Here is a 27,691-nt window from a genome sequence, read left to right on the forward strand (position 1 = left end):
GAAGCTGCTTCCCAAGAAACAAATATTATCATAGCGACAGACGCATCGCTGTGCGAGGAGAAAAAGCTGGCATTGGAATATTTTGCCTTACAGTCGACTGGCATTTTTCTTTAAGGTTTCCTGATTTCGTGCCTCTTTTTCCGGCTACGTTTATAGCAATAATTCTAGCTTGACGTAAATTAGACCAAATAGACTTCAACGGCTGCTACTATTACTCACTCACTATCTGTGTGCTCTTCCCTTACCGCTACTAGTGGTTATCCCATGCTAAAACTATTTCACTTGCTAGTTCCTGCACGTATGCAATGGGTTCATTTGATTTGGCCACTCGTTCATAAAGATTTGTTTCTTTTGAAACTGCCGATTCCCTGGCAAAGACGTCACATTTAGGCCTAGTCCTTCCTGTTCTAGTAATGACAGCACATATCACGGCGGCTAGATTTCGGATTGGATCAATTACGAAAGCCTTATCAAACCCAGTTCTGACTGCTTCTCCAGATTATAAGCAACTGGCATTTCTCTGGAGTTGTGAATCCTGTAACACAATGATACTTTAGGTCTCTCACAAAATTACGTTGCCGCATTCCCTCCCTGAGTTTCTACTTACACATGTCGAGTTTTGTTCCCTCCCCTCCCTCTCTGCTCCTTTTGTAATGCGGAAGAGACAATCCATCACTTCCGTCAATCTTGTCGCCGCTTTGCTGCGGCAAAGAAAATAACATTGGAAATACATTTTCGAAGACTTGGCCTGGACTTAACAGAACCTGTTATTCCTTCGTTTGCGGCTTCCGGTTTGGTATTCAGATACAGGGACGCTTGTTTTGCTAGCCAAATATTTCTCACAGAATCCATCCGAATGTCATGTTAAATTCTATCTCTCTCCTTTTCTCCGTACTTTTAAGTTAGCTGCTATTCATTAGATCTGACTTTACTGATGTTGTTTTAACATATAATCCTACGTTATACAGCGCTAAGTCCACAGATATATTCTGAAGTTTATTAACTATAGATTGAAATAATCCATCCATTTCTTGGAAAACCCACCATAGTGGGTTGGAGCCACATACGTGACAGGAGGAAGAAGAAGAAGAAGATGTGCAGCATGAAGACAGCTCATGCCGGCTGGTGGAGGTAAGCACCGTCATGATACTCGTCGTTTCTGCTTCGGTAAAGAGACACACGAGGTGCTCGGTTTGTTGTCGTGCGCTCGGAGGGCTGCGTTCGCCGACCAAGCGTCGGCACAACTTCGAACTCAGACTCGGGCACTCACGTGGTGCAATGTTGTGTCCGCACAGATAGGCCTGCTTATTGCGAAGGAGAACAGCTCAAGTTTGCGTTCAACACGGCAAAAGATTGCCAACAACCACGCATGCACAATTACACGCTGTACAAGAGAGAAATGAAGAACAACCGAGGAAACCTAACGGCTTCCTAAATTCTGCAGCGAAGCGGACAAAGAGTCTCGAGAGATGGGCTTAGTGTATAAATTGCGCGACACAAACAAGCACCAATGCCGAATTTCGCCCGCATGTTCTTGAATATCTAATACATTGCAAACGTGATGCGCGTGATCACGTGTTGTTTATTTTGGACACTAACCTACCTTAAAAAAAAAGAAATATCAAAAGACCATGTAGCAAACGCTTTTTATAATAGTGGCACCTGTCACGCTTTCGGGCTTGCATATGGTTATCATAGCAACACAGTAGGATAGCTCTGCAAATCATGTACCAATGCGGTGGACTAACAGCTGTTGATGTTGCAGAATGCAGCAGCTTGCCCTTGCACTATGTGAGCTGGTTCGCTTGGCGGGCTGGTGCATAGTGATAGTATGAAAGTTCCAACGTGAAACGCACAAGCAGAAGGACGAACGCGGGACTTGCATCTAAGCTTTACTTCGATAGACAATACCGCAGATCGTGGACGTGCATGTGAAAAAAAAAGAAAAAAAATCAAAGAAATTCAACTATAATGAGCACTTATAAAGCGTCAGTTCATAAACTATCTATAGACACTAAAGCTACCACGCTGAGCACGAGAGGAACCTTGACGCCTTCACTTTACAAAATTTGAATCTTTTCCTACTGCTTTGTTTAACCGAAGTCCTCCATGACCAGCTTTCTTTTTTTCAGCGACCAACCACTGGAATCGCATGTGGATTGTGATTCGGGCGTGTTTTAACTTATACATAATAGTACCCTACATGAACGTAGCAACCTACACACACACACACTACCATTGTGTTGAGGAGGGGATGGGGGCATGTGAGTGTGTGTGTGCGCGGGTGCGCGATGCATAGTTATTATGGATATTGTCACGTGGTAGTGACCGTCAAGAACACAGTAGCAAAACTGCGAGTAACGCAAGTGACTTTTATTGCGCGAATCGGGCCCACAAAAGCGAGTTACACTCAAAACACAGCGATAGCGGTGAACACAGTCAGCGATCATCGGAATCTGATCAGCGGATCAAGCGCGTCGGCTTTTATGCGTCCCTCGTCGGTTCTATAGTGTAATCGCTGGTGCCCGCGTGGTTTCCAGAAACTACTGCACAATTAGTGTCGCACATGCGATCTGATAATACGTGGTTCGGTGAGAACGTACACAACAGATCGAATGAACGATAATGTTCGCAGAAGTTCTGAATCATGCAGGCGCACCTTACGCTGAGCTATAACGCTTAACATTTGCTAGCCGGTGAAAAACCGGTCACGGAAGAAACATAAATAAGCACACGTGTCAATGCCCCCTCTTAATTACAGAGCATCGTCCCGATGCTACAAACAGGAGAGCGAAAAAGCACACTTAGGAAAGAAAACGTATACCAAAGAAACAATCAACAAGTACACGTATCAATATGAACCGCTGAAATATGCTGTTTAGGCCACCGCTATAGTGTATAGTTCAGCTATTGTTCTCATTTACTTTGGGAAATACGGAGTGGCGTCTTGAAAGTTCCCGTCGCGCTTGTGACATCCTAGTCATCCGTCTATACTTTAGTTGTGATGATCGTATGACCCTACACCACTACCTTTTTCGACATTTTTTCCATCGCTCTGTCCAGAGCACAGCAGTGCTGACACCGGAAGCCGCAGAGTTCTGGCTATGCACCGGCGCTGACGCGCCCTAAATTGCTCGGCGTGGGTGTTCGCAGAAGCCCCATCGCCATGGACAGAAGACGGCTCGCCTTCGTCCTACTCTGGCAAATTGTTGGTACGTGTCAAGGCATGTAAATGCACTACTGATTTAGTTAAAGGAAATTTCCACAGAAAATCAACTGTCCGTCCGTCTGTTTGTGTCTGTCTGTCCGTCCATCCGTCCGTCCGCTTACTGTAGATCGCCTAGTGACCCCTGCCAAAATGTCACCCAGCGTAGCAACTGCTCGAAATTAGACGTAGTAGTTCTGCGAAAATCCGCAAGGTGGAGAGAAGTAATGAATAATTACTACTTAACTTTACGATATATACAAATAATTATATTTCAAAAGTTCTAGCGTGCCTTGATTAAAGAGGAAGTAATTTGTAGAAGGCGATGCGGAAACTCCTGCTATAGGGCTTTCAGCCAGACCTTCTAGAATCTAGCTGGTCAGTCAAACAGCCTGGAATGGGGAAACGGTAGGGCAAGGCAACCTCTCCAGGCCGTGTCATTAAATAGATGCACCAGTTCTCGTTGGAAGGCAGGTGCTAAGCAGCTTTTGCCTTGGTCACTCTTTTGTAGGGAGGATATATCCGGGGTAGGCAGGCTAATACCGGTTCCTCTTCATTCAAGAAATGATAAAAGTGTATGCCACGATAGAGCGACCAGACCGCCCCCGCCTCCTACCTGTCACTCTCCACGCTTTATAAACTCTTTCAAGATGATCACCCCCCCCCCCCGTTCCACCTCCCCCCTTCCCTTGCCCTCCAAGCTTCCACGCCCCGGAGTCGAACTAGACTACTCGTGTAAGGACCATTCAGTTGGCTCTGCCCGTCTCGAAATTGGTTCAGGCCAATTCAGTGCCAGTTCTTGCTCGTGCAGAACTGTCAGAACTGGCACGAGACCAGCGCTACAACGCTCTGTTACGTCTGTTAATTATGTTTTAACATGAATCTACTTCACGACCCGAAGAGATGTCGGCCAATTAATGATTTCATATACCCCTTTGATGAGTGTAGGGACTGCAGTCAACTCGATCTGCACGAAGCCTGCATAACGCGAAACCAACGCTGCCGTGCCTATTCCCACGTGTTGAACTGGTGAAACGGCTAAGACGTGTACGCGAATCGAATGCGACTACAGCTTTGACCACCGCTACGGGCGTGATAAATAATCCCAGTGATGATGGTATATGCTGATCGCGACAACAAAAACTATGACGATGATGGTCGTCGTTATTGTGACCATCTGACTTACGTGATGCCATGTGTGCTGACAATACAGACGGTGAATGCCGGCCCAACGATCTAATTTATCTCGATGTCATTTACGATGCCACCCGACCGACGCTTTTTCTTTTTCGTGCTTTGTTCGAAGCGGTGCAGGGCATGGTGCGCGAGCGGTGGCACTACTACGCCCCAAAGTGCCACGTCCCCGGGCCCCAGCCAATCGGTGAGTACCCACGTGTGCGCTTGCTGAGGCCCTCGACGTTCGTGCGGGCTGTCGTCTGTCTGTATGCCGGTTCTGCGCAACGCCTTCTGTTTCTTGGAAACTTAAATTACGAGGTTTTACGTGCCAAAACCACTTTCTGATTATGAGGCACGCCGTAGTGGAGGACTACGGAAATTTCGACCACCTGGGGTTTTTCAACGCGCACCTAAATCTAAGTGCACGGGTGTTTTCGCATTTCGCCCCCATCGAAATGCAGCCGCCACGGCCGGGATTCGATCCCGCGACCTTGTGCTCAGCAGCCTAACACCATAGCCACTGAGCAACCACGGCGGGTGCCTTCTGTTTCATTTTCGCGCCTTCTAAAACGATTTTCTGTTTACTCTTCCTCTCGTTGCAACCACGTCTTGACGATTTACGTCGGTCGACCGGTGTTATTGCGTCGCGTTCCATGTGTGCCGATCTCGGTCAGCAACATTTCTTTTTTTTTTTGCTGAACGCGCTTAATTTTTTTTCGTTATCTACATGCTTTCCTATGTCTCCGTTCCAGTTTTTTTAGTGTGTACATAACATTTATCTTTCTTATTTTCTTTATTTCTTCTTCTTTTTTTGCCTATCGGGGTCATCGCAGGAACGTAAAACAAGCATCGATTGACTAATTCCGCGGGCAAATTTGTCGATTTACTGTCTGAATGACCGATTAATTTATTCACTCGGTGACCAACTGTTCGAGAAATTGGTTGATTGATTCAGTTATTGATTGATTGATTGATTCAATCATTAACTGACGGATTGACTGACTGACACATCACTTGGTATAATAATTGATCGACCGACTAATTGGCTAATTGTTGACTGTCGTACTGTTGACTCAGAGACTAATTAACAGATTGATTGATTGATTGATCATTCGATCATTCGATCGATCGATTGACTGCGCGCACAGTTCCCCGCGAGTGGGGCCAGGAGTGGAGCAGCTGCAACGGCGCCAAGCAGTCGCCCGTGCTGCTGCTGCCGCACAAGTCGATCGGCGTCGCGGTGCCGCCGCTGATCTTCAAGCACTTCTCCACGCCGCTGGCCAACCCGGTCGTCTACAACACGGGCAGGACGCGTGCGTATCTGATGCCAGCCGCGCGCTGGCCTCCGAGATTGCAGCGGTGCGCGCACCGGTGCGATCTCGGAGGCCACGATGTTTGTTACGCAGCACCGCTTTCGTCCGCATACACACACGCGCACGCACGTACGCGCACGCAAACTGCATTTTCTGATATGCAGGGTATCCCAACTGTCATGCACCAAGATTTTAAGAATATGCAAATTCCACGTAGTTGGACAGAACCAAGGTAACGTCGTTTGCCATCGCTTGGAGATACTCACATTATACTTTTCCATCCCGCGTAACTATATAATTAGTCTTAATTAATTAATCAACTTTTCAAAAATTATAATTAAATGGACATTGTCAATGAGAAAATTGTAGAGCAACATGAAAAACTCCCGATACAGCTCTCAGTTGCTCAATACGTGCTACATGAAAGTATTTTTCCAAGCGTCAGAGAAGCCCGCGAATACACGCAAAATTGCCGCGACACTGGCCGCTCGAGGTACTTTACGTGTACTGCGGGCTTCCTTCCGGCTCGGAAAAACACTTGTATGTAGCATGTACTGAGCAAGAGAAAGCTCTATCAGGGAGTTTTTTCATGCTGCTCTACAATTTTCTCATTGACACGTTTCATCTAATTAAAATATTTAAAAAGTTGATTAATTAAGAATAATTATATAATTAGGCGGGATGGAAAAATATAATGTGAGTATCTCCAAGCGATGGCAAACAACATTACCTTGGTTCTGTCCAGCTACGTGGCATTTGCATATATTTAGAATCTTGCTGCATGATGGGTGGGACGTCCTGTACATATCCGGATGCGACGTCTTGATGTATTGAAGTATAAAGCACACGTCCCCTGTCTTAGCTTTATGTGCCACTTGTTTATCTCATTGCTTTCGGTTTAAAGATAATTTACAACACCTTGATTAACTGCGAAGAAAAGTTGTGCAAGAATGAGGCCTTTCTTTAGAATTCCTGAGCTGCAATCTGTAAATCATAATCACATTACTGGTTAACTTTATTTTGATGCAGTTGCTTAATATAGTTGACTGACGTCAATGAAACACCGTGTCGTCCTGAGCGCGTTGGGTGTGAAAATGGGATGTATGAATTACATAATTTATTCTCAGAGGTACGAAGCGTCTCAAACGACAGCGTCTACGTCTTCGACCGGAGGCGCAGCGTTTAGCAAGGACTTTTCAATAGAGATGCATTATCTCCCTCCCTCCCTCGCACACGACACCTCGCAAGAGTTATGGTATCCCCAACAGGCTGGCTGGAGTAGCTACAGTGCCTATATAGTTGGAACGACAGGTAGTAAATGTATGAATGCCCGGAGGAGTACTGGCACAGCTGTACTTCAGTTAGTAAATGTACTGACAGTTATACTCGAGGTAGTAAATGGAATGAATGCCCTGAGGAGTATTGACACAGCTATACTTGAGTTAGTAAATGGACTGAATGCTTGGAGGAGTGCTGACAATTATACTTGAGCTAGTAAGTGGAATTAATGTCCGGCGGAGTAGTGTCACTTATACTGGAGCTATGTAAATGGGCCGAATGCCCGGAGCAGTACTGGCACTGCTACATTTGGGCTAGTAAATTGACTGAATGCTCAAAGTACTGACACAGTTAACTTGGACTGAATGCTCAGAGTATAGTAACGACACAGCTATTCTTGAGTTGGTAAATTGCGGAGCAGTACGGACACAATTATAATTGAGCTAGCAAATTGAATGAATGATCGGAACAGTATTGACACATGTTTATACCTGAGCTAATGATATGCTTGACCTCACGCGCGTAGCAGGCGCACGGAGGCCTCGCTGGACCGGAGCGAGCCAGTGCCATGACGTCATAACGCATCCCCCTTGCGGGTGCCGAAATCAAAGCTTGCGTGCTAGGAATAAATATTATAATGAATACTTAGGGCTCTTTGACACTTGGAAATTCTTTTTATGGGGGTTGGTAGATATATATTGACCTTTATTTAACGAAGAGAAAAATTGAGTCGGTAATGTCATATAACAGTAGTGCTTTAAAGACTGGAGGAGTTTCTGACAGATTGGGTAGTTGAGAGCGTTTTCAAGCAAGGTCGTGGGTGCGTAACTATGCTCACGTACAGCCTGCATAACTATTTCGAGTCGTAAACAGTAGCACGTGGCAAACGTCCGACTGTAGATTATTTTCTCACGCAGTTGATTCTGTCTTGCTCCTTTTCATGCAATCTTGTTTCCCTTCGCTATCGGCTATGTATTTAAGGTGTTGCCTTGGAACGAAGTCAGGTGCTACTATACTGTTTTCGTTAAGGGCACCGAGAAGTGGCATTTGGGAGGAGTTGGCTTGTTGCATTGCCCTGAGTAACAATTGATTCCTCATTTTTTTTTTTTAGTAACGTGTAGATGCCTGCAGTGTCTCTCTCGCTGATCGCTGCTTGACTTGTTGCAGTGCGTGTGCGGGCGTCTATGCCGAAGCCGATCGTGACGGGCGGTCTCCTGGCCGAGGAGTACGTGTTCGACCAGGCTGAGTTCCACTGGGGCCGCGACGACCACAGCGGGAGCGAGCACATCGTCGACGCACTCAGCTACGCCGTCGAGGTGGGTGCGTCCATCATTGACCAGGTCGGCTTCAGGTCAAGTAGTGGATAGTCCTCTCAAAGCGATACAAGCTAAGCTGCGTGGTTTTCTCCATAAATAGTTCGTAACCAGCCGAATGTTTCGTGCAAAGAATCAGTTTAAGGGATAACTGCATAGTCGACGTTTGCGAGTTGTGATTTTCTTGCGTTTGAACCCTCTACACTTTAGAAGTGATACTGGCAGTCGCCGATGTGCCCTGAATAATTTACTGTAACAGCTGCTTCTACGAAGCAGTCCAAGGAGGTGTACGCGTCATGACGTCACGATGCACTTGCCTGCTCCATTCTTGCGCGGCGGCCACACGCAAGAGCAACCAGAAGAAAACGCACGCAGGACCGTAAATTGCTAATTTTTAATGCGAGCAGCACTCTTTGGGAACTTCACCGAGTCTGCTGTGCGTATGCTTATCTATATCTAACCTCTTTTGCGCCAACTTGGGTCAGTGGGTCAAAATTTGGGACACAAATTCTGGAAAATTTCTCTGTTGCTAGGCGGAATCGCATCCCCGTCATGTGTATACAGACAACAATCTTGTCTGAATAGATATTCACATGCGCGCCACGGGCGTATCTCTCGGCGCCGTCGCTAGATGGCGCAGCGCGCCCAGAGCGAGCAGCACGGAGGAAGGAAACTAAGGAGAGGCCCTACCCCCTCCGTGCGCTAGGAGAAAAGTGTGGCGGAAATGACGTATAGGTTCTCATTTCTTTTGCTGCTTTTTTATTTTTTTTTGCTGCATGGCCACGCCTTTTGGGCCACAATGGCGGCGTTGTTCTGATTTTTTGAGCGCTCACACGTGTTGCTCTGGTAGGTTTCGTGCCGTGGCAAAGGCGCTGTGTGGGCGGGTTTGCGTTAGTCACCGTGTCTTGTTGCGCTGTGTTACCTGCATCGTGCTCTGTCGGATGTTGCGCGAGCGCGCGCGCTCCGCGCGCGACACCACGCGCAGCGCGGCGTGGTTTCGCGATAGATGTAAACAAGAGAGGAGGGTGGCACAAAAGGCGGAGCATCGCCATGAGCAACGCCAATTTCCGGCTTCACTTTTGCTTCACAAAGAGTGACGTCAGGGCCTCTCCTTAGTTTCCTTCCTCCGTGGCGAGCAGGGTACCTCGATAGCAGCGCTGCCCAAGAGAAGTGCACGGCTGCAGTCAATTGTAAGCTGTTTCCAACCTTCATTCGATCGCTAAGTGTCATCCTCTCGCGGGTGAGCAGTGTGCGGGTAGAGTTTCTATACTACAACGAAAATGTGTACTATACTCCTTTGAAGGAAAGGTAAATGTAAGTTAAGCCGGATTGCTATAGATACGAGGAAAGCAGACTTTTGGTAAGTCAGAAAAAAAGATGAAAAAAAAACGAAGTACGGGCTTGAAACTCTCGCGTTGGCGTCACGAGATTCGTTCACCGGTTTGTTCGTGACCGTAGTTAATAGTTCATTTACGCACAATAATTACGCCTGTAATCTAAAGGAACCAAGACCTGACTCAGTTTGTATTGAGACCGTTTTCTGAACAGAAACGGCTCAATCATGGGAAAACACATCGCCATACGGAACGTTATCGTAAACCGGCACTCCGGCACGGGTACGAAATTCAATAGGGGAAACTGTGTCCTTCATTTAACAAATAATCGTTTTTCCAGCAGAATAAAGGCAACTTCATTGAGCCTTTAGGTTCGATCAAATTGCGCACTTCATTAGGACTTTATTACATCAAAACTTTATTGTCAAATTAACTTGGTGTTGATCGTTACAGTGTCCATTCAGAAACCAAGCTCGTTTACCCAGCCACGTTTACCCAGAGCACTCACTACTGACAACTTGTGATAGACATCAGGATTCAAGGTTAAAGCTTTAGAAAATGCGGACGGGTGCATACTTTCATAACTTCCTCTTTATTGTCAATGCTGCAGGCTGTCCAGGCAGTGTTGTCAGGAATACTATGGCATAGATATATAAGGCGTCTCAACTTCATTGTTAATGCGTATACCAACTAACTTACCAGTCAGCCATTGTAAGGACACATTCCATTTTTTTTCCCTATAAGGTAGTGATCTAGTTAGCATGTGACGTCACGGTCACCTCCCCCAATGCATCCAACCTCCGCGCCACTTTTCGCCACCGCGACCCAATGCAACGGCGCAGGTCCAAATGACGTTTCGGCTGCGGACGCCGTCGGCACGGGTGGACTGCAGGGAGTGCCCTCCCGCGTACGTCGGCCTGGCCACACAGCTCAAGGTATCGCCATTCACGCGACCGCCTTATTCTATTTTATTACTTTCATGCGAGGAAAAAAAAAGGCCGTTTCTCGAGAGACGATACATCACCCGTTTTTCCTGTATACAGTCAAGAACAGTGCTCCTTTAATGTTTCGAATAGCCCGGCGTGCTCTTTTCTGTGTCACCACTTCTGGAGAACGTTGTAGGTGATACGTGACCCTTGGTTGCACAGATGCAGTCATCCCGTGCCACGCAGTACGATCTCGGCATACCAGCTAGCACGTGACTTGCTTTTCACATTAGTCTGTGTTTTCTCTTCTACATTCGGTAGGTTTGTATGAGTGGAGCTTGACCTTGCCTTGGCTTACCTCGCCAGCCTGCCTCTCGCTCGGCGGCTAGAAATTACCCCTTGTCTATCACGCGGTGAGGGCCCATTTCCTGTTACCGTTTCTCTATGTACGATATATATATTTTGCGACTAGGCTTCCGTATTGCCACGTGACGCTCCCTCCTAGTCTTTTTTTTTTCTTCCTTCTTCCACGTTTCGCGTACTCGTATAGCTCGAAGACCACTGGCACACCAACTTAACCCAGAAGTCAACTCTCACGGGGTGTCGTCTGCTCGCGCTGGTCGCAGACGGTTCGCCAGCGCAACCCTCTTCTGCGCACGCTCATCGCCTCCCTGAGCTCGGTGACGTACGCGTTGGAGCGGACCGACCTGCCCCTCCCGCTGCGGCTGATCGCCTTCATGCCCAACGACACGCGCAACTACTACATGTACGAGGGCTCGCGGACGGTGCCGCCCTGCACCGAGAACGTGCTGTGGATCGTCTTCCGGGAGCCCACGTTCATCGGCCGGGAACAGGTAGGTGCGCGCGCACGAACGCAAGCCCCGGCCACAGCCCGAGTAACTGCGATTGAATGGAAGGTTTTATCTTTTCCGTATGCCACTTATTGACGTATTAACGCGACAGCGTTAAGGAGCTCGTGTCGCAGAAAAGCCGGTGTCGTCGGTGTCGGTGGCGTTGGCCGTGAGCGATAAATCCCAGCAGGCACTTCATGAATAAAAAACAACTTGCAAGATGGGCTGGGTGGGAATCGAACCAGGGTCTCCGGAGTGTGAGACGGAGGCGCTACCACTCAGCCACGAGTTCGATGCTTCAAAGCGGTACAAAAGCGCCTCTAGTGAATGCGGTGTTGCCTTAGAAACGAGTTGTTTTTACGGCTCAGGCGTGCGTCGCTTGCTCAGGCGCACATTTCGTTTTTTTTTCTTTATGCAACGCCGGAACATCGGAGATCTGGGATTGCAAATCGGACACTGGTCAAATTCATCGCTCTTGTACGATTTCGCCGTCGTGCCGTTCTTAGCCACTCAAATAAGGGACGTGGCTGTCCTGGGAGCCAATCGGAGCAGTCAAGATGGCCGATTCGACAATGCGGCAGAATTTGGCAGCATCCGAATTGGCACCGGGTACGGAAGACGAACACCTGATTAGCGGTATAAGTCAGCGCCGCAATCGCGAGCACGCACTGAGGCAGGCGCGAGAGGATGAAAGAGAATGATCGCGACCCTGAAACACGGTAGAAAATGACATAGTTTCGTTCTCTGCGCGCGCGACTGCACGACGTGGGAACATGCAGACGAAGCGGAAGTGCGTCTCTTTTGCTACGGTATACGAAGTAAAACAAACGCACGCAGGCATTCGGTTTGTATGTTTTATTATTTGTCTAAACTGTAATTCGTCTACTGAAGCAACAGATTAAACAAATAACTGATATTGCCTGGAATAACTCTTAAAGTCACGTGTCACTATAAGTGATGCCACAGCATGGCCATGTGCGCAGGCGCACTTGCGCTATTGGCGTCGACTCTCCGGCTGAGAAGGGAAGCGCGAACGGCGTTTGGTTTGAAATTTAGATTCTTTCCGCAGCGCGTAGGGATGCAATACTTAGCAGACACGATCGTTAGCGCACACTGTATGCACCACGCTTGTCAGCTCATCATGACCAGACCTGGTGAGGGGCCTTTTAACGAAGAGGTCATAGAGATGCCGGGGGAAGCAATTCAACAGGAAGTCATACCCATTGTCAAGAAACACAAATAAGAGGGTGTATACATAAACGAAGGAAATACCTACCCAAGCGTCCATCAAGATAGTAAAAAAATATGTAAGGGAAGCGGAATGCAGCAATAATTAAACATAGAGCACTCTGGGGCTACACTGAGTGCGAAGTGGTACGAGAAATTTAGAAAAGTGTGATGGTGACAGCGCTAGCGATAGCAAATGCAGTTCTGTGCTATTAATAAGAAATCTTGTCGGGGTTGGAGATTAACCGGAGGGAGGTGGACCGACTGGCTTTGGAGGCCCACGGTAAAACCACATGTGAGACAGTGCAAGGTGACATGGGTTGGGCTTCTTTTGAAGTCAGACAAGCGAAGATCAAGATTAGTTTTGAAGGGAGACCTAAGGAACATGAATGGAAAGAAACTACCGGCTAGAGTGCACAAATATCTGTACCTCAAAAGCGCGGGCACGTAGTGGAGGAAGGGGTCAAGAAAGTTGGCAACCAAATACAGGCTAATTGAACGTGTACCATAGGCAACCACGCAGTCATAAAAAAGGAAGTGAGAAACAGCAGCGACAGTATATTGGATGCAAAAGACGGAAGCAACAACAACAACAAAAAAAGACCACGGAGAATTACAAAGACGGCAAGAAAACAAAATTTAGGAAGGGGAAATCGTCAGGCTCACGGGTCATGGTGTACGCAGGTAAAGATGCTCCGACAGCTTTACGCCTTCCCGGAGGTGATCTACTGCAACAGACACCTGGTGGCCAACCTGAGGCCCCTGCAGGAGATTGGGCGTACGAGGATGCTCTACCGAACGTTCAGGTGAACTGCGTATTTAGCCTACCCTTCTAACTGTCCAGGTGAAGAGGGCGCGTACGCAAATTAAGTTTGCTTCTCGGCGCAGCGCAATAATTCCGTACCCGCCCGCCGTGGTGGTCTAGTTATTACTGCGCTCGGCTGCTACTGCGCACGAGGTCACGCGTTCGAGTCCCTGCGGTCGCATTCCAACGAAGGACAGACAGGTTGCAATGACACTCGTGTACTACATTTAGATGCATGTCATAAAGAACCCCATTTGGTGGAAATTCATTCCAGTGGCCCCCTCACTAAGGTGTCCCATCGTTGCCGAAGTGCTGCTTTTGGTACGGCAAACCTCGTGTGTTTATTTGACTTGATAACTTTTCCCCGTAAATTGTCAAGTTGGCTTCCTTGCACGGCGATATCTTGCGTAAGCTATGGAGTCTGCTTGCTGCAACTCTCCCTCAAACGGAGGGGCAACGAATTTTTCTGGGCAGACCCCATTTATAGTAGATGTCACCTCCACGTGGAGTGAATGCGCCATACTGTACACCGGCAACTCTGTTGATTTCACTAAATACTGGTTCTCACTAAACATAGAAACCCTCGGCTTCCTTATTTATACGCCATGTATAACCACGCAATGGCGTACACCCGTATCTTCAGCAGCTACCTGCAAGCTGGCTTTTTCACGTAACTTCTTATATTGCCGTGAAACCACCTTTCGGGTCAAGTGGCTCCGCATATGTGAGCTCACAGGTTTACTTTATATTTTCTTTTTTCGGTGCTTGTTTCTTGCACAAAGCGTCATGTACAGTCGCCGTCAGAAGCTTACGGGGCTCGAATTTCATGTAAGGGCTCAATCTCTGATCAGTTAACGCATGTCACGTCTATGTGAACGTATATCGCCTTCTGCATCGGTCTCGCACTATACTGAGACACACTGTGCAAGTAATACGACGTTATGGTTTCAAATTCGGGGTAATTAGGCTTTCCCGCGCATCCAGCATTTAGTAAGTTGTTGACTGTAGCTGCACACGCAGTGCTGGCTCATTTCTGCTCCATTCATTTGTTTTTTCCGGTTTTTTTTCTTAGTTTCTTTTTCCGTTTGCTCTTTCTTTTTCAGTTCTGCCCCTTCGAGGTTGCGGCTGAGCTTCACCACGACCCTGGCGTTCACCCTGTTATCCTGCAGGAACATAATTTGGCGCCTAAAAGAATGTCATTAAATGACGTTACGCTCAATTAAATTCACCACATCTGCTCGCGGGTTCACGAATCTACAGCAAGTTTCTAAGCGGTAATTAAATGTCACGAAAATACGGGTCGGAATTAAACGACGTCACCGGTACAGTGCCGTCGATGGCACAGCCTACACAGCCTCCCAGTCAATCGCCTGGGAGCGAGGCGTCAGTAGTTTTGGACGTCTCGCTTACCAGCTTCCAGTGACGTCATGGACTTTGACAGCGTCCTTTAGGAAGTAGTTCATTGTTTATGAATAAAGAGCGATTACGTCCCATTAAAAACTAAGTGAATTCAGTCAACCTGGGAGCCTATCGGGCACATCGCCAGTTCAAAAACTAGCCGAAGCACGCAAAAATACCGCGAAACTCGTGACGTCACCTTTGCTTCATCGGGACGAGAAGTTCAATACGGAGACTTACCCCCGTATGCAGAAATGCAACTTAAGTTGAAGCCCATGCTTGACTTGATTTGAGTGACGCCTATCGGGAACGCGCCGAAGGAAACGCAGTGAGCGTCTTTGGGCACGTTAACGCCAGGCGTCATCTAAATCAAGTCAAGCATGTGCTTCGACTTAAGTTGCATTTCTGCATACGGGGATTGGTATTCGTTTTCTCAGCTGGGCCATCTAGTGGCGCTGCCGAGAAATCCACGCATGGCCTCCGAGACGAGAGGGCAACGTGAGAAGGCGAGGAAATGTTCGCTAATACTAGGCCCGACAGTGGTTGCGAACAGTCTGGACAAATTTGAGTTCAAGGTGCGGTGTGGTACGCTTCCGCTATTTCTGAAAAAAAATTATAGTAAACACTGTGAAATGTTGTCACGCGGACAACTGACGCACGACGTGCAGAGGCAAAGCCATATAAAAAGCACCGTATAGCGTTTAGGAGACACTACGGAACCGTTTCCGCGTCAAATCAGCGCTTCTGTGCCCGCCGCGGTAGGTTTGCGGCTATGGCATTGCTCGAGGTAGCGGGTTCGGTGCCGACCGCGGCAGCCGCATATCGACGGGGCCGAAATACAAAAAAAAAAGTTCGTATACTTGGACATAGGTGCACGTTAAAGAGCCCCAGGGGGTCGAAATTAATCCGGAGTCCGCCACTACGGCGGGCCTGATAATCCGATTGTGGTTTTGACACGTGCAGCCCCATAATTCAATTAAAGTTTAACGCTTCTGCCACGATCCGATGTGCCGTGCGAGGCAATGGCAAATGCTAACCTTCTCGGAGGTTATGAATAATGACGCGTAACAACGCTTCAGGCAAACACGTCTCGCTGTGTGTTCTGTGTACTACAGTAGTGGTGCACGTAAGGTATAACGTTTACCATCCACTCACCACTCCCGCATTGGACTAAACGCTGAAAAAATTAAACATTCCCCGCCAACATCACCGTTAATTATCGTCAATGAAAGCAAACACCACAGAAAGCTTCGCTTACATCAATTCCCAAATACAGCTGTTTACTATACTACCACCACAGTGCGTGGCAAGCGCATAATTTCTACTTTTTTTTTTGAAGTTAACCTTATTTTCCCGTCAAGACGAAAGCGAACCAGCCTGGACACTTGTCAAAGCATGGTGAGTGAACAGTCTCAAGCTATGAGTGAACAGTTTCAAGTGAACACTTTCTGTTCCGCGACAGTCTCCTGTAGCACAGAGAGGAGAAATAAGAGATTGATGAAGACGAAGGTGGAGCACAGTTATGAACAGTGCCCACGGTACTAGCCATTTTTGAGGCAACAACACCAACTATGGCTGATTTGGAGGCAGTTAAGTTTCAGTACAACCTCCTACATTACTTCTGATTCCTGTTAAGATCGCATCTAATTTGAGATATTTATCATCTAATTTCGAAGCTCAATCCAGGCACTATCGAAACCGAATACGCCCGGCTGCTACATCAGCCAGAAGCACCCTGTGACGAAGTGTTCGACGAAGTTTTAATGATTGTATGTCGCGGCAAATGCTGATACGGCTTGTCGCGTCAGGTGGTTGCCATGCCACGCTGCGTGTGTGTGTGCACACGCACACACACACAAACAAAAATACGACTGTTTGATGCTGGGCTCATTCCACGCCGTGCAATCGGAAGCACGTGCAAATGACACCCTCGACTACTAAGCCGTACTAAGAACGTCAACGCGAAGGAAATCCTGGCATCTTGGCGCTAAGCCCCGACAGAAGTGCCACTGCGGTGCTGCATTCGTACGCTCTTCTGAGAAGGGGAAGAAAAAATCAGTTCATGAGCTGCCTCCAGAAGACAGAACGGTATTTATTTGTAACAAAAAAGAAGAAGAAGGAGAAGAAAAATAAGGTGCAGTTAGTTTGACATCACCGGAACAGCGTTGGTGTACTTTGGAAAAAGAAAGAGAAGAGAGACACAGAGAGAAAAGTGGATAGAACTCGGGTACAGTCTGGCACAGTCACACGTTACACTCACAGAAAATGACAGCGGGCCGAGGAGACAGCCCGATTTCCGAAAGTCCGGGAGCGTGAACGGAACTGTAGAGCGCGTACTAACATTTTCTCGAGGGGAACCAATCCCGGGCCGCCAGCTGGAGCTCGCTTTCCGAGTGCTTTCATAATTTTTTGCTGCTTACGCAAGGAGACGTTTGCCATATTTTAATGCGCTTAGCAACCTTTGTGTACTAACCGCGATTTCTTGTGACTAATCGTTTTCGCGATTTTCACACAAGATACCGGCAAACTTCATGTGTGTGTGTGTTGTGTGTGTGCGTGCGTGTGTGTGTGTGTGTAGGATTGGGTAACGTCATTGAATGAGAAAAGTCTATCCCTATCCTTCCATTCCATCTCGTTCTAGGCCAGAGCCCCCTTTAATCGGACGCGGTTAATGAGTCAATGAGTCCTCGCGCAACACGATGGGCAGGCTCGTTGGGTGTGGCGGTGGATTAGCAATTTGTATGGGCTGGGAACCAGATGATTTCCTTGTCATAAAATTCCTCAGATGATACGAGTTTGGCTTTACTGTTCAGAATTCGTGCAGCTTCAACTAACATCCGTCCTGTGAGTGAGTGAGTGAGTGAGTGAGTGAGTGAGTGAGTGAGTGAGTGAGTGAGTGAGTGAGTGAGTGAGTGAGTGAGTGAGTGAGTGAGTGAGTGAGTGAGTGAGTGAGTGAGTGAGTGAGTGAGTGAGTGAGTGAGTGAGTGAGTGAGTGAGTGAGTGAGTGAGTGAGTGAGTGAGTGAGTGAGTGAGTGAGTGAGTGAGTGAGTGAGTGAGTGAGTGAGTGAGTGAGTGAGTGAGTGAGTGAGTGAGTGAGTGAGTGAGTGAGTGAGTGAGTGAGTGAGTGAGTGAGTGAGTGAGTGAGTGAGTGAGTGAGTGAGTGAGTGAGTGAGTGAGTGAGTGAGTGAGTGAGTGAGTGAGTGAGTGAGTGAGTGAGTGAGTGAGTGAGTGAGTGAGTGAGTGAGTGAGTGAGTGAGTGAGTGAGTGAGTGAGTGAGTGAGTGAGTGAGTGAGTGAGTGAGTGAGTGAGTGAAATAACTTTATTAGGTCCAGAGAAGGGGAGACCCCCTGCCACCCGGCTTGTCCCACCAGAGCCAGAGCGATGGCAACCTCCTAAACTCCTCCGCAACCTCAGACACCCTGGTTTTGATTAAGCACGTGTGTACCCTTTCTTGCTTTGTATTGGTTGCTACTACTGCAAATGCTTGGTGATTTGAATACTTCGCGGCGTCCACGAATAGCGCTTCTTCGTTATTGCCATAGTGTTTGAGTAGATCTTGAGCTCTGCTCGTTCTTCTGTCCTGATTGAATTCCGGGTGCATATTATTGGGTAAATTCGAGATTTGAATCCTGCTCCTGATCTATCTGGCCGACGCAACATTGGGTCTTTGCTGGTTATGGTCATTAATTATTCGTAATTTATGGAGTATGCTTCTGCCAGCCCGGCGGCTTGCTAGTCTTTTCAACTGAGTTATCTGCTGAGCTTCAATCAATTCTTCTAAGGTGTTATGCATGCCCAACTGCAATAATCTCGCAGTACTGGTGCTATCGGGCAAGTCTATGGCCTGCTTAAAAGCTTTCCTTATGAGCGTATTGATTTTGTCCTTTTCTGCCTTGTACCAGTTAGAGTAAGCAGCTACGTCAATGATGTGGCTTATAGCAGAAGAGTGAATGAGCCTAACGATGCTAGCCTCCTTCATTCCCTGATACTTGTTCGTGATTCCCGTGATCAGCCTGATGCCGTTAGCGACCTTCGTCACGACCTTTCTGAGAGTTTCGCCGCTAGTTCCCTTCGACTTATGTTGAGTCCCAGGACCGTAATTTTTTTAACGACGGGGCCCATTTCGGCACCCACGAGGTGGATGCCTCAAGATGTCATGCTTATGCCATTACTGCGGCTGCCGTGTGCGGATGCAGCCATAAGAAACGCGTACAGCACTCTCCTTCAGTTTCCTTCTTTTTTTTTTCATAAGCAACGTCATTATGCATAGAGATATAATAAAGATCTTTATTATGGGCACGTAGGTTTGAAGGGAGGCGTCCTCATTCCAGAATGCCTTGAGCTCGGGCCGCGTCCAGCAGGGCCCTCTATCGCGATCAGCCGCTGCTGATCCTCGAGGTCCGAGCTGGCCATGGCTCCCTCTCAAATCTCGTTGGCGTGATAAGAGTTCGGAGGATTTAGTGGTGCCTGTCTGCAATCCCGTACTACATGCCTAAGGAACCCGGGTTCTCCGCAGAAGTGGTATTGCGGGGAAAATTGCACAGGGGCTGTGAGGTGATTTCTGTTTGGGTGGGGGGATGTCGCGGCTTGAAGACCTCGGAGGAATCTCTCCTACTCCCTAGGTAGTGACTTGTGTGGGGGAGGGTGTGTTCTGCGGGTTAGCTTGTAATGTTGGGTAATGTCTTAGCACAACACTTGAGGGTGCATATGCTCAGACTCGGGTTCCTCGAGCTCGGATCGATGGGTTAAATCTCGTGCCATGAGGTTGGTGACCTCAGAGTCTTATTGCCACACGACGTCAGCATATTTTGCTACCTGTGATGGCATCCTGAAAACGCTATTAATGACGCCAGGTTCGGCAGCTCAAGACCGACTTGAGTGTCAAATTAATATGTTCAATATTCCTGCTTGCTAAGCGTCTCGGAAGTGAATGAATAAATAAATAAATAAATAAATAAATAAATAAATAAATAAATAAATAAATAAATAAATAAATAAATAAATAAATTGTAACTAGGTGCAGATCATGTAATCCTATCGACAGCGGCAGAATAACTGTGCTCGGCCGGTGAAGTAAAACCACAAAACCATTTTCGACAGTTCTTATCCCCTCCACAAAGCAGCACGATAACTAATTGAGCCTAAGCGGAGAAAAACGCAGTATCAGTTGTCTTCTGCTTCTGCTTCTGTGGGCAAGTGCTAAGGATGAAAAACAAGGAAACAACGTTTCAATCTTTAATGATAAACTGCGAGTAAATGGGAAGCTCTTCATGTGGGACGAAGACGCTCAAACCAGAATAAAGGTTCCTCTTTCATGGAGCTTCTGAAATGAACTGACCTGTACGATCCTCTAGTCATGAACTTAAAAGTATTAACATAAACGCGCGTAGGGGCGTTAACAAATCAACAAAACTAGACGCCATCTTGTTAAATTACGATCCCCATGTTGTCATTGTCACGGAGACCTGGCTTCATGACGCCATTGATGATGTTGATGTTTTTCCTCCCTCATATCAGGCTTTTCACAGTGACCGCCTTACGTAGGCGGCGGCGTTGCTGTGTTGATAAAATATGGCATTCGAACATCACTTCTAGGTCAGCTAGATGATCACGAAAGTGTTACTTTGAAATTGTCCTGTTCAGGGCGCATTTTATTGTTGTCTGCTGTTTACAGAGCACCGAATACACCACCGCGATTTCTGAAGAATCTACCCGATCATTTAGGGTCATTTTCTTGTAAAGAAGTAATCATTGTTGGCGGTATTAATTTACCATCTGTCGACTGGCACTATCCATTTTCAAATACAGATCGATGTTGAGCTGTTGGATGCTTGCTCGATATTATGCTAAACCTGGATGTGCTACAAGTAGCAACAGAGCCTGCACGAGTTCGTGGTGCATCCTCTTCAATCCTCGATCTTGTTTTTGTTACTCGAACAATTGAAGAATATACAATTTCTGTGAATCCCGGTATTTCTGATCATGCAATGGTGTTGTTATCGTGAAGCCTTGAAAAAAGATTGTATCAATTGCTCCTTCTGAAATAGTTTCTGTAGAAGAAGTTTCTCGTGCCAGGGATGAGAGTGTCTATATTACCTTGAAATAAATTCAGCAGCTTTCAAGGTTCAGATGTTAATGTACTTTGGAATCACTTTAAAGAGATATGCACTTACTGTCTGGATAACTTCGTACTAAAGAAAAATAAGAAAACAAAATCGAATCACTGGATAACATGAGAGGTCTCACACCTAGAAAGAAAATTTAAGTGCCCTAAAAAAAGAAGAGCAGCTACAAACATTGTTAAAGCCGCACGAATGGTGCTTAACATAAGGCGCTGAAACCTCCCAAATGGCATTATTTTCAACATACGCTAACCATATTTTTTTAAAGAATCCTGTCAAAAGTTTTGGGATTTCTTGAATCAGAAGAAAAATTATGTTGACGAGATGCAACTCGGTGGTGTTCGACTTGCTGACAGGCCATTGCGGAACGTTTTAACTTATACTTTCACAACGTGTTTTCCGTCCCTTCTGAAACACGCGTGGACAAGATTACTCTTACGTGTATTGCGTCTACAGTGCGCATCCGCGTATTGGACAACGTGTATATAGAATCTCATTGTACCATAACATAATCACCCGCCACCTACCTTTCCCTGTATTTCCCCCTTCCCCTTTCCCCAGTGAGGAGCAGCAGGCTAGAGACACGCTCTCCAGGCCGACCTCTCCTCCTTTCTCTTTATTAAAATATACTCCTCCTCCTCCTCGTCCTCCTCCTCCTCGCGCATTCATATCATCTGCGGATCTACCAGCTGACTGGTGAACGGCACCTGTGGTGCCCATATACAAGAAAGACGACACCGCCCTTATTTCAAATTATCGTCATATATCTCTCACTACTTCGAGCTGTACGATGCTTGAACATATTGTCGCTAATTGCATAACCAAGTTTTTAACAGATAACAACAATCTCTCTTATGCTCAACATGGTTTTAGGAAGGGCTTTTCTACGGTAACACAACCACAGTAATTCACAATTTTTCAAGCGTTATCGACAAGTATGGCCAAACTGACGCAATTCTTTTGGACTTTCTAAAAGCGTTGGACCTTGTTTCCCATCGAAAGTTAATAGTCAAGCTGAAATACGTTGGGCTCCCCTCCTTCATGATAAACTGGATTTCCGTCTACTTAGAAAACCGCACAGAGTCGGTTTCTGGCAATGGTCACTACTCGCGTCGTTTGCCAGTTACTTCCGGGGTACCACAAGGTAGCGTACTGGGACCACTCTTATTTTTTATGTTGATTAATGATGTTATTAAAGCTACTATTGAACCAGTACAAGTATGCTTATTTGCAGACGACTGCATCTTGTTTCATGAGATTACTTGCCGAGAAGATCAGAAACTTTTGAGTGCTGACCTTCATAACATTTATTCATGGTGTAAACAATAGGACATGAAGTCGAATGAGAGAAAAAAAAAACAGTATACATGCAGATAACCGAGTAAAAACGTAGGCGGTTGTTTCCCTATAGTCTTCCTACTCACCCTTTCGTTGAAGTAAATGAATATATAAATATTTGGGTGTGACATTAACTAAGAACCCAAGTTGGAATTATCTCCAATATATCTGCTGCATCAGTTATTATTATTGCGTTAGAAATGATCCAGCGGAAAGCAGTTAGGCTTACTTTTTCTAACTGCCGTATAACAGATTCGCCAACAACTGTCACGCACCAATCCGGGTATACAGACATTACAACCACGGCGGAAAATTCTAAGGCTTAAATTTTTTGTTACTGCTCAAAAATAATAAACTGTCGATCCATCCTGCTCCACATGCGCGCCCATTAACTACAAAACTAACCAGACATCGCCACTTTGAATCCTCAATTCCCTATCAAACAAGAACCAACGCAGAATGGAACGCACTACCTTTATCATTGTTAAACAGCACCGACTCAATTGATCTGGTTAACCTTAAATTTGATAACTTGGCAACAGAGAAGTGAGTGTTTTGTTTGTTTGTTTTTCAATGCATGTGTGATTATTTTTATGAGTTTTACCACTCCTGGTCGGGCCTGCAGTATTTTGTAAATAAATGAATAAATAAATAAATAAATATCCAGTTAAAAGACAGAAGCCTAAACGACGGATATGTTTTCAAAGTTGGCGCATGCCAAAATCTGAGAAAATTTTATTTCTAACGTAGTTATGGTGGCTATAGCGTAGTGAAACAGCCCTCCCCGTCTCTCGTAAGAAAACGAGCTAACTACGAATTCTGCATCTGGATTTGCTTGTTATGACCTCTGAGATTGTGAACTACCTTCTTGTGCGCGGCAATCTCTAAGGCCGTTTATTTTTATTATGGCACATTACGATCTAGCTGCTCGTCCTCAGATAAACGCGGAGATGAGATAGAGAGGGACAGTAGAGTTCCTTCTACTGCAGTTCATTTAGGTCGTCGAGAGTAAACTGTTAAGGACCAAATCATAAACACCCGCTGTATATCAGGACTTAGTTATGTTCAATACATATAGTTCTTAAATAACTTCAAATAAATGTGAGACAACACATTTATGTCTAACAGGTGGTGACCCACACGTGGAAAGTCGCATGCAAAAGAAAGTGCATTTGAACACCGGTGTCTTAACGCTGGCCTCCGTGATTTGTTGTTTCAATCTTCAATGCTAGGTGACGCTAGCTACCAGAAAAATACGACACAGCCCAGTTCGCGTTGAGCCATCCACGCGCGCTGCACTCGCTTTCCAATATGCTTTCCAAGCTATCGAAGGACGCAGTAGCCATTAGACGAGGATTTGCATTTTCTACGCTCCTGCGGCAACTTCTGCGGCTTCCGCATCCCGGAGTCTGTGTCGTTTGGATATGTTACCCGCGAACCATCAAGCGAGGCGAAGACGCCTCAAAATTTACAACACCGTGGTCTGCTTCTTGGGTGTTCTGGTTTCGGTCTACGCCTACATCGTCGAAACTCGTGCGGAGCACGACCCGAAGTACGCGCCGATGTGCGATCTGAGCCCGAATGTCAGCTGCACCAAGGCGTTCAATTCCTCGTAAGTATGCGCGATTTCCTCGTTCCGTGTTTGAATGTCTTTCTCAAAACTTGATGGTGCGTAGTAGCGCTTTCTACAGCGAAAGCTGTAGAAAGCGAAGCGAACATTCCGAAGTTTTCTTCGGCGTCCTGCAACAGAATCGGACTTAGCGATGTAACAAATCCATACGGGTGCAGTGCGGTGGCGCAGATGTCAAAATTCGAAACGTATTAGAACGCTCGCCGTGAACAACAGCGTGACGTCAAGGTTATCGCAGTATATAAGCAGGAGATGTATTGGCGCTAAAAACAGTTGCGTTATCGACGGGGCGGACACGTATAGTTCGTTCACCCGAAGAACAACATGTGCACTAGGGGCGCCGTAGGGAACAGCAACGAGAATGTAAACGGCGCCGGCGCGAAATGACCACCAACGAAGGACGTTCCCGCGACGTTGAACGAAAACGACAATCGCGAGCCCGTGCACCTCCGAACGAGCAATGACGCCAGACTCGCAACGCAAAATAACAACCATTCCACTTTGTGAAGATGGAATGGCAGCGAAAGCACTTTGATTTTCGTTTGAGAGCTTTGACTGCCATTCCATGGATCTTCACAGAGTGGAATGGTTGTCATTCCCTACCTGCCCCCCCCCCCTTCTTTTTTCTAATGCGCGAACAGAAGTGGCAGCAAAAGAAATATGCGCTGAAAATGCTGACGTGAGGCGTTTTAATTGTGTGATACTGCACTGTGAGCAATTGTGAAGAGCGTTAACCTATTGTTCATCATAATGCGGTCATTCATTTGATTTCTTTATTTCTCAGGTACGGCAAAGGGTTGGGACTTCTCCAACGTTTCGTAGGTTCCGACTCTATACTCGTGCAGCCGAACAGTGTCTATGGGATCATATTCTACTGCACCGTTTTGATCTGTGGTAAGAGGCCTGGAAGCATTGTTACCGTTCTTTTTTCCCCGTTACTTTGTCACCATAATAGAGGCCGAATACGTTTTCAAGCTGCTGGGACACATTTTTCACTGTGTAGGTATGATTGCAGTTACCAAGATGTCTGCGTGGAAAGGTACACCACCCTCTGATTGAAAGAGACTGTTCTACTCAGTCTGTCGACATAGACAAAAAGACATGAGCTTTGCATTAAAGCCTGTCCAATTTCCAGGTGTCGCAGCTTGCTAAATGCAGTAATACTTTGTAATTCTGCCACTTTTAGAAAGATAGTAAATTATATTTTCAGATGAATAACTCCTCTCTGTAGAGCCTTCAAGCCTTCACTGTAAATAAATAAATAAATGAATGATACACACAGTAATAATTAGGACAAATTCCTTTCTGAAGTTCTTTTGCACCTCACAGCGTTCTGTATGTGCACATTCTCTTGCTTGCAGGTATGTTCGATGGAAGACGCTGGGACAAACTGCACCTTGCTCTCTGCATCCTGTCAAACATCACATCAGTCTACCTCGCCTACCTCCTTTACTTTGTACTGTATTCCCTCTGCGTGGTTTGCGTAACAACATATGTGTGCAACGCCTTGCTCCTTGTAGGCAGCATATACCGTCTGAGTGCTGCTGATGTGAAAGCAAAAAAGGCGTAACTCAAATTTTCATTACCAAGCATAGCTGACCATGTGCACATTTGCAGCTGACCAATCTGTTGTGTGATACGGCAAAAGTATTTTAATAGCGGTGTGAATATCTATATGTAACTGTGCTGTGCCATGTGAAAATTCAACAGTGACAATGAACTAGCAAGGTGTTGATTTGCTTATCGAACGTTTCGCATGGACATTGTACCGTCGTTTGCTTGGCGTTTTGTTGTATTCAAAATTAGGTATGTCAAGAAACTGTATTGCATCTCTCCGATTCATGGAGGAAGCACTTCATGGTTAGTCTGTTTACACAGCCTGTCTTATTTCGCCTACAACAAATTTCCCTGAAGAATGTGTTTATGTGAGCTCTCCGCAGCTCGTTCTCTCACAAGTGGCAGATGACTGCATCAGCTTCGTCTTGAAAAGGTGTACGCGCCAGGTACCACAGATGTATACAGAGAAAATTCACTCTCGGAAAACCACAAATGCCATGGAACAAGATGTGCAAATGTGATAAACTTTTTACACGGGATTGTGCGACACTGTTTACCTGCACTCTGTCCTGCGCTGACAGTTTACGTGCACTCTGTCCTCATTGGATACACTTAAAAGACACCCGAGCATTTGGTCTAGTCATGTTGCTGCACTGATGCAATTGTGGGGTGTAAGCATGTATGTATAGAATGCTTTTATAGTTGTCAAGGTTGTCAAACGTGGTACCTTATGTGGGGGGTTTTCTTTGTGTGGTTATCAACAATCTTTCACCTAGCCTCTACTGTCACTCCATAATGAAGTGCGAACTTGAGAAAACTAACTAGAGGGCACATTTCCTTTTCCACATTCGCTCGTGTGTGACATTCATGTGATTTATATATAGACCATTACTTTTCGGTCTAAAGCACCTTCAGTGCCTGGCACGTGATGATTGTACATGATAATTTTGAGTACAACTGTACCTTCTTTTAGTGAACGCTGATAGAATTATCAGATATTATGAAGTAAATCTGCAGTAGTTATGTAATGAACACATGCTTATAACAAATATTCAGCAGATATTTTCATGCCACACATGACTTCTTTGTAATAAGGTTCAACTGTAGTATGAAGCATAAAAGAGCTGTTCTTGCTTTGTTTCTCCTAAATGACATTTCTGATGCGATAGTATGTATTCATTAGAGGTGCAAGGACTTCATGTGCGAGCATGAGGTGTTACAAGTGATGGAATGAAGGGCATTGTTGATAGGTAGGTGCATGGTAAGCCTTTGCCGCTCCATTTCAAGCTATTGCATTATGCTAATTGCGCACTGTTCATTTGTTGACACTGCTGTCACCCGAGAATATGTGTGCATGCATGCATGCTTTGAGTTCACTTAACATCACTAATGTGAAGTTATAGTCACTGTAGCAATTTACGCTCGCTAGTCTCTAGAAGCACATGCACTGCACAATTGGTTTTAGTAGAGAGCCCACTTCATTGCATGCGACACTGAACTAGGGTAATGCGACGTGCGCATGAGATTACATATGCTCAGAAGTTATTTACCAGCGCTGCTGCGCATTGCATAAGTGTCTCAAATGAGCCTTTTATGGTGTTCAAGTGTAGTACTTTTGTAACGTATATCTACAGATAAATATATATTTACTGCTTATTTTAATATACCATTTATACATGTGTTTTTCATGAATGTCTGTATATGGAGTCTTCTGAAATAAAGTGTGCACAGATTCTCCTTCCTTTTTAAGCATCATTGGTGTCTAGCTCGGTTGTCTGTTTTCTGTAAGCGGTGCGATGGAAGTACTAATACAGTGGTCCCAATGCATTGCAGTACTGAAGGTTTGAAAGGCAATGGCTTGCTCTTTTTTTTTTTTAGTTGAATTGTTTACCAAAATAAAGGTTCCAAGCTCATCAGGTCCGTGCAGTGGGTTGTAACTAAGGCTTACCATTCCTGTTTTATATTCTTTAAAATAATATTACAAGGTTTTCTAACTTTCATTCTCTACAAGAGTAAAAGAGAAATTTGTATTCTCTAATGAATGGTCACATAAATGTTTTACCTTAGCATTTAATATTTGCAATTCTTGTAGATGGCATACATTTTTGAACAGTGAGGGTTCAAGTTAAGCTGTTCCTGGAAACATCTACCTACATAGACGAATACTGAATGCTCTACTGCATTCTTAGTTACTCAAAATAAATTATGGTTTGGTGTG

The 27,691-nt window shown here is 46.0% G+C and overlaps 2 protein-coding genes across 3 annotated transcripts; both read left to right on the forward strand.

Annotated features, from left to right (window-relative positions):
• The first annotated feature begins 1,049 nt into the window (after positions 1 to 1,049).
• LOC135900716 (carbonic anhydrase 1-like) lies at positions 1,050 to 14,724 on the forward strand. 2 transcript variants are annotated; one of them, XM_065430258.2, is made up of 9 exons: positions 1,050 to 1,131; positions 3,064 to 3,212; positions 4,512 to 4,586; positions 5,530 to 5,694; positions 8,140 to 8,288; positions 10,462 to 10,554; positions 11,096 to 11,399; positions 13,308 to 13,429; positions 14,532 to 14,724. In XM_065430258.2, the coding sequence occupies exons 2-9, from the start codon at positions 3,167 to 3,169 to the stop codon at positions 14,649 to 14,651; spliced, it is 1,074 nt and encodes a 357-aa protein (XP_065286330.1). In that variant the 5' UTR covers positions 1,050 to 1,131; positions 3,064 to 3,166; the 3' UTR covers positions 14,652 to 14,724. The 2 variants fall into 2 exon arrangements, with proteins under 2 accessions (XP_065286330.1, XP_065286332.1); XM_065430260.2 differs by having other exon boundaries at positions 11,172 to 11,399.
• Positions 14,725 to 23,562: 8,838 nt separating this feature from the next.
• On the forward strand, positions 23,563 to 27,228 carry Vkor (Vitamin-K epoxide reductase). Its single transcript, XM_065430250.2, has 3 exons — positions 23,563 to 23,898; positions 24,701 to 24,810; positions 25,278 to 27,228. The coding sequence occupies exons 1-3, from the start codon at positions 23,711 to 23,713 to the stop codon at positions 25,484 to 25,486; spliced, it is 507 nt and encodes a 168-aa protein (XP_065286322.1). The 5' UTR covers positions 23,563 to 23,710; the 3' UTR covers positions 25,487 to 27,228.
• Positions 27,229 to 27,691: the final 463 nt, after the last annotated feature.

The sequence above is a fragment of the Dermacentor albipictus genome, chromosome 2, assembly GCF_038994185.2.
Source record: "Dermacentor albipictus isolate Rhodes 1998 colony chromosome 2, USDA_Dalb.pri_finalv2, whole genome shotgun sequence".
Classification (NCBI taxonomy): Eukaryota; Metazoa; Arthropoda; class Arachnida; order Ixodida; family Ixodidae; genus Dermacentor; species Dermacentor albipictus.